The sequence below is a fragment of the Ambystoma mexicanum genome, chromosome 6p, assembly GCF_040938575.1.
Source record: "Ambystoma mexicanum isolate Mex_15411 chromosome 6p, UKY_AmexF1_1, whole genome shotgun sequence".
Lineage (NCBI taxonomy): Eukaryota > Metazoa > Chordata > Amphibia > Caudata > Ambystomatidae > Ambystoma > Ambystoma mexicanum.
Window position 1 is genome coordinate 888,408,953 of NC_090935.1, and position 12,780 is coordinate 888,421,732.

Consider the following 12,780-nt stretch of genomic DNA (forward strand, 5'->3'; position numbering starts at 1 on the left):
CCCTACGTACACGGGTTCTATTTCGTGCTTTAAAACCACTGTGTTCAGGCAGCTGCTAAACGTTCCTACTTTATAGGAACCTTTTTTCTGTAAACATAGGGGAGCAGTTTTGGGGCTGTGATCCACTGTATAGGCAGGGGGCACAGCATCTTTATTCCATTCATCCCTCATTCGAAATGTCATTACTGATGTTTCTTCTGCTGGCGGGGTCGGTCTATTCTGCCTATATAATCTATCTAGTCTTGTTGTCTTTCGTGTATTCTTCCTCATGCGATCTGGTGGAAACACGCGAGCTTTGTGGAATATGGAACAACCCACAGGTCTCATGATCACTTCCTCAAATTTTTTCATATTGGTCTCAACTAGCTGACCCGTATTGCTCTTGTTCCATTTCACAAACAACATTGCACTCAACGATACTTCACATGAATAAACCAATGGTAACGGTTGTACATACCAGCCTATCCCTTTCCCACCGTGCTGTGGTAAATGGGCACAAACCCAGCAATCTTTTTTCTTTAGAACCGCATGGGTCATGTTCATGATGAGCAACAATGTATTGTTACCATATCCTTCTCTATGTCTTTCTTCCATTGGGGACAAAGTACCAGTGATTACATGAACCGGGCTTTCAGTAGCTGCTTTTGGTAAAAGTGTTTCTAATGGTTGCGCGGACTCCAGGAACCATAGTGTAATAGCTGTTATTGTTGGTATGACCATACTTAAGAAACACAGGACCAATGTCCAAATCAGTACCTTATTCCTTTTACCATGCTTTTTTCCTAAATTTACAGTCTCTAAAACTATCATCTTTTCAGCAGGGGTGCAGGAGGAGGCTGAAACCGGTCTTGATTTGTTCTTCATCGTCCTTCTTGCTGGCAAAGTTCGTCGCAAATGTCTCTCGTTCTTGATGCCAGAAAAGTTCAACGAAAATGTCACAGTTCAATTCTGCCAGCCCTTTCACTGCCTAGATCCCTTATCCACTCCGAGCAAGATTAGTTGTTCTTTCTCCCACTGCTCAGACGATTTCTAAACAGTTCTTTATTGATAGAGTACTATGTGCATCCAGCTTGTCCCGCTCTGGCTTAGGACACATGTACTTTATTATAAGCGCACCGAGGAGCCGTGAGTCTTGAATTGTCCGACTTGCACAACTCTCACACTTCTCTCCTCTACGCCCCTGGCTCCTACTCCGTCCGTGAGTGGAACCAAAGGCAAAAGAAAAGCACCAAAGATCTGTGGATCACTTTGCCTGTTGAGGCCGCAAATTATACCGTTTCACTCCTGGTATTGTATGATCCGTGAATAGTGCTGTTGCACTTTCAGTATCAGGCCCAGTGTCAGCCTGCGGCACAATGATGGGTAGCGATGAGCGCCGTGGCAATGATGTAGTTTCTTTCTTTGGCTTTGGTGCGTTTGCAGAAACTGGCGGGCGCCAAAGGGGTACGCGCGTTGTTTCTGCTCGTGTTTGCAATGCAGAGTTTGTGTCGCTCGGCAGTGATGTTGTTTCTGCTGAGCAACGTTGGGGCACTTTTCGCCCTTTCCCCTTTCTGGCAGCCTCCTCAGGCTCTGTTTCGAGTTTCACTTCTCGCTTGGGCTTTGTTTTGACTTTCACTTCTCGCTCAGGCTGATGCTGTGGCAGTGGACTGGCAACAATTTCTTTTGTTTCCTTTCTCTGGTCGTCGGAAGTTGTCAGCAGTCCTGGGAATCTTTTGGCATGTGTCGCATGGATCCATGCCTTGCGTCCATCCACTCGAATGGCCGTTTGCGTCGCCAAAAGTACTTGGTAGGGGCCACGCCACCTGGGTGCTAATGCTGTCTTCCGCTCAAAGTTCTTAATCAGGACCCAGCTTCCAGGCTCCAGCTAGTGCCCCGGTCCGGTGTATCGCACTGGTAACGCCTCCTGCACCTGCTGATGAATTAAACACAACTTCTGCATTAAAAGGCCCCAGTACATGCTTAACATAGGATGCTCGACCTCACATAATCTTTTGGGCTGCGGTGCGCACCATACATTTGCCGGTCTCCCGATTATAATTTCATAGGGGGAGAGCCCAGTTTTAGCCTGCACAGACGTGCGCATGCCCAATAGCGTTAGGGGTAATGCATCCATCCAACTCAACTTGCTCCCAGCACAGATTTTAGCTATCTTTGACTTTAAGATACCGTTATGTCTCTCAACAAGCCCGGCAGAACTGGGATGCCTGGAACTGTGGAATCGTTTCTCTATCTGTAGACCTGCACAGATCTGTTGTACTACTGCGCCCACAAAGTGTGGGCCGTTGTCTGACCACAGGACACGGGGCAGCCGGAACCGGGAGAAATACTATTTCAACATTACTTTTGCCGTTGACATGGCAGTGCAGTCTTTTAAAGGATATGCCTCCACCCACTTGCTAAATGCACAAATCACCACTAACACATATTTGTAGTTCTGGCACCTTTCCATTTCTATGAAATCAAAATGGATCACCTCGAAGGCATGGAGGGTGGGCCAAAACTACCTACTGGAGTCACGGTTCCCTTCCCTACATTGTGTTGCAGGCACGTAATACAATTATGCACTAGCCTTTCTGCATTCTTTTTTATGTGCTCATTTTTCCATACTGTGGATAAATGCTGTACCATCTTCTTCGCGCAAATGTGGGTAGGGTTATGCGCCATTGTAACCATTGCGGTTACGTAACAATTTGGCATCATCCAGTTCTTGGTCTCTTTGTCCACCAAACATCCTTCCAAATCTAACTCAGCAGAGCCCTCAGCCCACCCCTGAATCTCTTCGGTCGTGGCCTCAGCCTGCATTTCTTTGACTGTGGCAACTCCATTCTCTATCATACAAGGTACTTCCTCGGTCTGTAGTGTCATCGTTTTATTTCCCAAATCTGTGGCTGTTTGTTTTGCAATCCTGTCTGCAAATGTGTTTCCCTCTCCCACTTTACATGTTACTTTTTTATGCGCCTCGCATTTCACTACAGCTAGGCGCTTTGGAAACGTGAGTGCAGACAACAATCGCACAATCAAAGGCCCATGCTGAATCCTGGCCCCATGTGATGTCAAGAAACCCCTCTCAGCCCAGAGTCGGCCAAAGCTATGAACCACGCCAAAGGCGTACTGGCTGTCAGTATAAATATTCACGTTCAAATTCTCAGAGTTCACAGGCTCGGGTCAGTGCTATTATTTCTGCGGCTTGTGCCGAATTGTAGGGGATTCTTCTGCTTTCTACAACACTCTCTAGTGTAGTAATTGCATATGCGGCCGTTGATGTGCCATCAGGTCATTTAAAACAAGAGCCATCACAAAACAAATCCCCATCTGGCTCTTTCTGTGGGATGTCGCTCAAGTCAACTCTTCCCTTTGTTTCTTCTTCAGTGACCATTAAACAATCATGGGGTGGGGATTCGTTGTCACCAATTTCTGCTATGGGCAGTGGCATTAATTCTGCAGGATTCAATGCGCTACACCTCATAATTTGGATGTGGGGTGCAAACAAGATGAGCTCATATCTTGTTAGTCTAGCAGAGGTGAGGTGTTGCGTCTGTTCTGTTTAATGGAACGTCTATGGCATGTGGCACCATCAGAATTAAAGTATGCCCCAATACCATTCCTTCCGTTTGTTTCACTGCCGCTGCAGCCGCTGCAACAGATCGCAAACATCGTGGTAGTGCGCGCGCTACAAGGTCCAGCGTGGAAGAATAATAGCCGCACGGCCTATTTCTTCCACCTTGTTCCTGTGTCAAAACCGCCAATGCACATCCTTCACCCTCGCTCACAAATAGTCTAAAGATCTTTTTATAGTTAGGAGTGCCTAAAACTGGTGCAGCACACAATGCAGCTTTCAATTGCTCAAACGCTTTTTGACATTCCTCATCCCACTGTAAAGGCATCACTGCATCCTTTTTAGTTAATTTTATCATCGGCTTCACAATCAACGCAAAATTACTGATCCACTGCCGACAATAAGAGGCCATGCCTATTACAGCTCTCACTCCTTTTTGAGTTTTTGGAATAGGCATACTAGAAATACTTTCTATGCGTTCTGGTGTTAACCTTCTCCCTTCTTTCGAAAGTAGGTAACCCAAATAAGACTCCTCCTTTTGATTATACTGGAATTTCTTCAAACTTGCCTTGTGACCATGGGTCGCTAGGTGTGTCAATAGTAATATATAGTACTTTCTTTGCAGAGCTCTTTTGTGTCAGCAGCTAGTAATAAGTAATCTTACGCAACCTTCGGGTAATTCTAACATGTCTAGCTGCTCTTTTAGCGCTCTGCTGTAAATACTCGGGCTTTCTGTGTATCCTTGTGGAATGCGTGTGAATGTGAATGATCGACCTCCTAGAGTGAACGCGAACAGATATCTACTGCTTTTATCCACTGGAATGCTAAAGAACGCGTTCTTCAAATCAACTACACTAAAGTATTCTGCAGTGGCCAGTATCATTGTCAGTATTGTTGTGACATCTGGGACCAAAGGGAATTGTGGGTCTACCACTTTGTTCAATGCGCGCAGATCAATTATGAAAAGATATGGTACTTCATTGCCTCCTTTCTTGTAAACTGGAAGAATCGGGCTGTTGCACGTGCTACCTGCAATTTCTTCAACCACCCTCAATCTCACCAGGTCAGTAACAATACTCTTTAATCCCTTCTCACCTTCAACAGACATTTTATACTGGGGAATTCATGGTAATGTAACACCTTCTGTCAAAGTTATTTTTGCTGGCTCTATTTTCAAGCATCCTACATCGTTATCATGCATTGCCCACAGACAGGTTGGTACTCTACTTAGCTCTTCTGGTAACGCTTTTGACATAAATTCCGTCACCGGTGCATTGTGAGGCCAAATCGTGAGGAACACCCCATCTGCCGTACAATGTATAACTGCCCCTAATTTTCTCAACAAATTTAATCCTAGCAAGTTCTCCCCACAATTTTCTGTCAGAAGAAATAGACACTGTTCCGTAAATGGTCCTATTGTAATTGGGACAGCTTCTGACATGGGGTTAATTACTGGTGGACCTGCGAACCCTACAGAAACATTCTTTTGCCCCGACAGTGGGATCTCCGGAACCAAGTGGTGGTCTATCGAACACTTCTGTGCCCCTGTATCTACAAGGAAACGGTGCTCCTTATTCCTGACTCTCATTTCTACGTAGGGTCCTCTCTGATTCACGGGAATAGACACTGGTCCCGACCCCTGCCGTGGGCTGTCCTATTGCGAAAATAACACATCGTCCGATGTGTAGTCACCGCTGCTGCTATAATACGTATTTGGCTGTGTATCAAAAATATTCCCATTTCCCCCTCGGTGTCCCCCACTCTGATCATTTCTCTGTTGGCCCTGCCCGCCCTGATTTTGGTTCGGAACACTTTGGTTCAATGCCTGGTTCTGTTGCGCTTGGTTTTGACCATAGGATTGGTTTTGATTACCTCCATTGGTATATCCCTGTTGCTGCTGCATGCTATTTCTGCTTGGGCCATTTGACCCCTGATGTCCTCTGAGGCCTTCTCTGGCCAAACCCACCTCTATTCTGTAGGTGCATGTATTGCGCTCGCCAGTGTCCTTCCTCCTTACAGTACGCACATTGATTTAATCCCAATGACACCCCGTGCATATTATTCAAATTTCCCCTGCCTTGTGCATTTCCTCTACCTCTATTGTATCCAATGACGTGCTGCAGTAACACTCCTACTATCGTTCGCATCGCTTCTTTTCTCATCTCCAATGGGTACCCATTACATATCTCACTTACTTCCTTCACTGACGTTCTTTTGTTCGACATCCATCGCATTGTTCCCCCACCCATGCCTGCAATCTTTGTTTATCACCTATTTGTCCCGGTACCGGCAAATGCTTTGCACCACCTGAAGAAACTCTCGGCCACGATTTTTGCATATACAACCTCGGCGCCTCCTTCCTACCTTTCTTAATACACTCCTGACTATATTCAGGTGTAGCAAACATTTCAGCATATCTATCTTCCATTTCATTTTTCAGTTCAAAAAGTCAATTCACATGTTCCTTTACTTCTTCATCTTTTATTCTACAACATGCTAATTGGTTCAAATCTAACAATCGTTGTGGCGGTAATTTCTCAAGTAACTTTTTCCATTCTCCCACCAAAGATTTCCCCATGCATTCCAACACTACCTGTCTCCCGTTGCTTCTTCGGTACCCATACAGTGAGGCCAATGCTGCCGTCCCATCATTTCCTTCAATGTACATTTCTGCCTCTTGCTGTAATTTAATCTTTCTTTCTTTGCTGATCGCGCTGCGAGTTACCCGTCCAAATCCTGTTCCTTCAGCCCCGCCTCTCGCCTCCCCGGTCTCAATTTCAACTTCGGGAGGGGCGGATGGTGCTGAATCTGTCTCTGGAGCGGGAGGTGCGGATGGGACAAGTGACACAGGTGGCATCTGTGAAGGGCCTTCCTGGGTGCTGGGAAATTGTGCGTCTGCGGTCTGCGCTTGTGGGAGGGCTCAAGCTGTGGTTGGGGCGTGGGTTAATGCTTGCGTGAGGGGAAGTGCTTGGGCTTTGGGAGGGGATATGAGAGCTACTGGTTGGGCCTGCGCAGTCACTACTGGTGTGTTTGGTTTCGATTCTGGTTTTGGGCCTCGACCCGTATTAGTTAGCAAATGTTCCATTAATTCGTCTGCTATTCTTCTGCTACCTCAAGCTTCGATTTGTGCCTACGCGCATGCTTCTCTCTACTCCTAAGTCTGAGCATTGCTTCCCTCCTCCAATCTTTGATAGTCTCAAAAGCTGCGGGTCGCGCTTTTTTCCTTAACACCCTTTCTAGGTTATCTATCCTCGCAATCTCAAAGCTACCATTAATCGGCCACTGATGGTCCTGTTGCTTTCTAGTTTGCCTATGCCAAATTTCACAAAATATTATCGCACCCACACCATATTTTGCATACATGTCATAAGCCGGCGTTCCCCCAGGCTGTGCACTTTGGCCATTTTCCAAGGACTGTCTACCGCAGCGGAAAAGCCCCGCTAAAGTGGACAGTACTCCAGGCATGTTTTTAACCTTCCCCTTTGGTTAGCTAACATTTACCTGGACGTTTGAATTTGCAAAATCAACACTCTCCCTGATTCAAAAGAAAACCTGATTTTTTGGTAATGACTCACCTGATAAAACAAGTCGCCTGTCCTGACGCAAGCTCTCCCAGCGTCGTGTCTGCGCTTCTCTGGCTTCTGCCTCGCTTCGGGACCCTCGCCTCCTTTGCCCTCTGGCCCGGTACGTCGATCAGGGATCAGATGTGTGCAGATCTGCGAAGGAATCTCTCCTCACTTCTACAGGGCGCCCCGTACACCTCTTGATCCCTTGTTCTTCCGCCTTTACTCCGTTACAACGTATACGATGGGGCAAGTGGGGGAGGGTCCCTATTCGGGCGCCATCTTGAAAGGGGCCCCTAGGGGTCCCTCGCGATATGGAAACAAGGCAATAACCATACACGAAAGGATGCACCAGACACAAGGTTCAAATCCCCAATGCTAGGGTTTATTGCAAGCAAAAATAGTCCCAATTGGCCAACTGTGGTCTCACGCCCCGCAACGTGAGTTTTCTAGACCTCGAGGGACGCAAGAGAGCGAATTACGTACATCAGTTACATATATACAAAATTCATATCATACATTCAGTTATGTCATGTTTAACACCCCCTTTATTAGGTTTCTTTGAACTCGGGATGACGATGGACATTTCCGACGGGTATGACAATTATGACACTTTCAATGTCTATTCTAGTAACAATGTGCAATTAGAAAGTGCGGAGGCATCTTCTAGTTGTTGAACAGAACACGGTTGTTCTGTCCTTGGAAGCAAGCTGCACACGGGGGAAGAGTCACATTCCAAGCTTTGCTATCTATGAGGTACTATTCGTGTCCTGGGAGCCGACACGCTCTAAAGGGTTTTGCGAAGGGGGGCCGTAAGAAGAGCATAATTCAAGCCTTTAGCTGCTTTATTCTAACATATTCTACCACAGTACGAGACTGGCTGGCAGCTGTGAAATGATTAAATGCCCTGCAGCTCTCCCTCAAGGCTACAGAGAGGGAGCGTGGGCATTCCTTTCTGGGCTACTCATGAGGAGTTTCAATGAAATCCTCAGTCCCGCGACCTTGCCCTTTCATATTCAGACAACAATGTTAACAGTTGAGCAGAATAAGCAGAATTCGCAAGAATTGCAAGCTGCAAAGCAGTTTTAGACAGAAAGCAATGAGCAATGATTAACAAGCAAAATGGCGATTCTTGCTACGTTTAAAATGGCCGCTTGTTGGCCAAGCATAGCAGTCTCTATTTCTATAATTCGGTGCATAAGACGGTTGGCCTTCGGCCATCAAGTTATGTCTGTCATTCAAATGAAGGGTATTCACTTTTCCAGATTGACACTACCTTGAATAAAAGACACAGTACCAAATATGTGGCAGTGAATGAGTATTCTGTTGGAAGCTTGCTTCTATCTGTTTCCACTCTCTATCTTTGTGTTATTTTCAATGGGGTGCAACTCTTGTTCCTGTTGCATGGCGCTCCCGCTTCCCCCTCCTGCCAACCGCTTTTCCCCAGCTGGTTCACACTAATCGACAGCCCTCGTCCTTTGTCCGCCCAACCCATTTGCAGTCTGAGGCCACCGGGCAAAGCATGACAAGCTACTTTGCATAAGTTCCTGTTTTCATCGCAGCTCTACTTGCAAGCCTCAAGACCCCAAACATTTGCTTCTACACCAAGTCCATTTGCTTTTATAGTTGTGCGCCATAGTCCAGAAGATTAAAACCATTTGAGACCACATACAGTAGCCACAAACCAATCTGGTTTAAATTCTCTTGTTCAGTGGAAGAAAGCATACTTTATTGTAACACTGTGTTGGTTTTGTTTGGTGTTTGAGCAGTGGCAGATCTTAAACCCTGCCCGAAAACCTGGATCTTAGGCCGCTGCTTCCTGAAAGATTAACTTACGGGCACTAAAACATTTCTGGCTCCTAAATGGCCGTCATGAATACTACTGAAAAGTACAGCACCAGATCTCAATAAAAAACATATGGCTATCATTTTGCTCTTGGTGTTTGATGAGACACTTTCGCTTTCATAATTAACCTGTTATCAAAGCTATATTATTCAGGCTACATTTAAGAAATCCTAGAGTTTTAGTTTTTATTAATGTATTGTCAGCCATCCTTTGCTCTTTTTCTTTGTTCATCTAGCCATTGGGCAAGTTCAATTTGTAAGAAATGTCCATTGCTTATTGTGTAAGAAAACAACCACTGTATCCTAGTTGGAACAGTCTGACGTGTTTTAACTTATTTTGTTCATGGTCATTTTTCTTTGTAGGAATCCACCTTGAAAAGTGTTCTGAGTGCCTTATGGAATTTGTCAGCACACTGCACTGAAAACAAAGCCGATATCTGTTCTGTGGATGGTGCGCTTGCCTTTTTAGTCAACACCTTAACTTACCGAAGTCAAACCAACACTTTAGCCATCATTGAAAGTGGCGGAGGGATATTGCGTAATGTGTCCAGTTTAATTGCTACAAATGAGGACCACAGGTATGTGCATCAAACAATCTAAATCTTAACACCATGCTCTGGTTGCTCAATAACAGTATTTCCAGTTAAATTGCAAATGTAAACATTACATTTCTGTGTTGGAGAAGTGCACAAACATTAAAGCTATTTCCCACATTTTCTTTTATCTCTACACTGTGGGACTGACCGGGCACCCATTTTGCAAAAACATAGAGGAAGATGCAGTTCTCTTGCACTTCTACTAGTTGACTCCATAACATATCGCTGCTGGGTGCAATAGTCTAAATTCTGACTGCTGCTTAGTACCTTGAACATGCCCATCTAGCACAATTCAGGTGGTCTGGTGATCCCAGTTTTGCACTAGTCTGAGTTTGTCCACTTTATCTGAAATTGTTTAAAGACACCAATTTCAGAATCCATATCCACAAAGCTGATTGATAAACCTACATATTTATCTTGGGTCACATAGCTCAACCCTTCTAACTGTGATCAAAAGTTGGATGAAGTGCCTGCCCAGCAACAATTGCCAGAAGTCCACATTCTAGTCATCTGTCACCATTGACTATTTGACAGAGGCACTTTCACTTTGCATTTGGCATTGTCAGTGCTAGCTAGTGAAGGGTTTATGCATCAGTTTTAAGCCTTGCCCTTTGCAAACAGTAGGATCTCACACGAGCAAACAAAGCCTTGTCTGATCTATCAGAAGGAGCAGTGGCAATGAAGAAATCGCTTCGAAGCTGCATCACTATGAAGCACAGGTGCCACTCTCTAAAGACTGTTCACCAATTGTACCAGGCTTTAACTAGTCTACAGTCCGAGGGCACCAAACCTCAGAAAGAGCCCAGTCCCAATGTCATGCTAAGGAACAAAATATCTGTCATGTCGAAGCCCATGTTATCGATAGTTGTTAAAGGCAATCCCCATATTTACTACATGACACAGACCCGACTATAGACTGGGGCAAACCACATGCCATCTTTTATCTGTATAGTAATAGTACTTTGCTTTGCATATTCCCATAAAGGGAAAGAATGGCATGCAGTTGTGAAGGTAGCAATGTAACTTGCAATGCATCACACACCTTTTGCAGTAAAAATGTATTTTTATTTTTGATCATACATTGCAACGTGTGGGGTTGAGCAGTGGGTTCCAGGTCTGTAAACGACTCATGTGCGTAGGCTACCTGTTCATGGTGGAGAATCTGTTGTGGGCAGTACTTCAGTTATACCCTTTTAGGAGACACATACTTCCTAGCTCCTGATTTCGTCTCTTTCTAGTTGTAAAAATCCCAAACAAGGGGTTGGCTCAAGCTCACACTTTGTACTTGTGTAATGTGTTTACCGCTGGGTACAGGTCAGTATTACTTTTGGTTTGGGAGTGGGAGGCAGGTAACTTCGGTCCTTTACTGTATGTGTGTGTGTATATTATATTTGTACTTTGTGATCTAGGTGTAGCGTTATAATTGTGTATATTTTTCAGTATACCTGTGTGTTATGTTCTCTGAGGGTGTCTATTGGGACTGGCTTTGCCTCACCACCCACCTTCTCTCCTCCCATGTGTCACTAGTGTCTTGGAAAAATGCCCCTAACAGGCAGACTGGCAAAACAAAAGTGAGTAAGTGGTAGGTGCCCGGCAAGAAAAATTGAATCGTGCGCCATGGCGTCGTAGTGCTTTGGATTGTCTGGGAGATCAGCAGACCATAGTCTAAAAATGTTACAAAGTTTGTGCATTGCATTACTGGTGAAGGACATTACATGCATATTTATGATTACAGGAAAATAACTTTGGTTGAACCACATTTGGTGTTGATGCTGCACTAAAGGTTTGAAGCAAGCCATGTGTCTGTGCTCGACATTCTATCCATAGAGCAATCGTTTGCAGTTCAGTTCTCTGCAATATTTAAAATGAGCGTTACATGAACAATGACACATTATGTGCCGTGTGCAAATGCAATCCAAAAAGTGGGTGCATTAAATACAGATGAGGTTAAGCAATTCAGTTAGGAGATTAGCTATACAAATACATGGGATAAAGAAATAGCGCTGCTTTGCCTGCACTTGGCAGTGATGAGGCCAGACCTTCGGTTTCCACAGCGATCCAACAAGGCGCCTATTCATTTGTTTTTTCACTTACATTTTTCTTTTATCAGTCAGTTTTCAGTTACAGCATATATAGTTTGCAACAGAAACAACCACAATAGCAACTGAAAGGCGCCCCCCAAGAATTCGGGAAATGCTCGCTTCATAACACTGTAGTAAAACAGGCATGTAAGAACAGCATATCCAACTGTATTCAATGAAACAGGTGTGATCCATCTCAACATATGTAGGCCAATGCCTTTACATTAGGTAGCTCTCCGCCGCAGGCATTGGGACCCCTCCACGACCGTCTCTCTGACTCGGATGACATCACTCCACACCCCTGTCCGATTCCACCCTGTCAACCCCAAATCCTATTAACTCAATTACCAGTTGCTAATCAATGGACCCCATTCCTTGTGAAAATTTCCCATCTGGCTGTTTACCATAGCCGTCAGCTTTTCAATCATATAGATGTCCCTAAGTTTCTGTTCCCAAACCGTCCTTTCTGGGGGCCCTGGGAACTTCCACTTCAATGCTACCGCAACACTACCCGCCCTAAACATCATCTCCCATAATCTCGGGAACCTTTCCTTAGCTCTATCTACCGGGAGAATGCCTAATAGATTCTGGAGGGGCTCTAGGTCAAGCAGGACACACGTGACCTCCTTCATGTAGCTCAGGACTTCTGAATAAAATATATGTTTCACAGGGCATTCCCACCACATATGGAACCACATGGCCCACTGCCCACAGGCACAGGGACAAAAAGGGGGGGAAGAGCCCTGAAACATCTTGGAGAACCTAACTGGGTCTCTTTGCCATCCGTGCAGGACTTTAAAATTATGCTCCATTGTCAATGTAAACAGGTTACTTGGCCTGCTCTCTCTAATCCATTGTCCGACCAAGTCTGAGAATGACAGAAGCCCTGCTTAGTGAGGTCAAGTGGATGCCCCCAAACCAATGAAAGTGGGGATGGCCAGGACGGCAAAAACACATTGGTCTTGGATTCTTTTCATATGAACCATAAGACCTCTGAAGTTCGATGCAGTCGCAACGTCTGTGGAAATCACTTGTGGTGGTGACCACAGATAATAACTTATCTTTTTAGGATGGGCCGCAACATCCTCAATAAAGGTCCAGTAGTTGTCCAGATCCTCTCTAAGGTGTTTGCACCCGCA

The 12,780-nt window shown here is 45.2% G+C and overlaps 1 protein-coding gene across 7 annotated transcripts in view; it reads left to right on the plus strand.

Moving 5' to 3' along the window:
* Positions 1-12,780, plus strand: part of APC (APC regulator of WNT signaling pathway) — a 1,243,184-nt gene that overhangs the window by 1,152,352 nt on the left and 78,052 nt on the right. For all 7 annotated transcript variants that reach the window (XM_069625497.1, XM_069625496.1, XM_069625498.1 and 4 more), the window contains one exon: positions 9,328-9,542. In XM_069625497.1, coding sequence (XP_069481598.1) covers positions 9,328-9,542 — 215 coding nt within the window. The remainder of the gene's footprint in view (positions 1-9,327; positions 9,543-12,780) is intronic.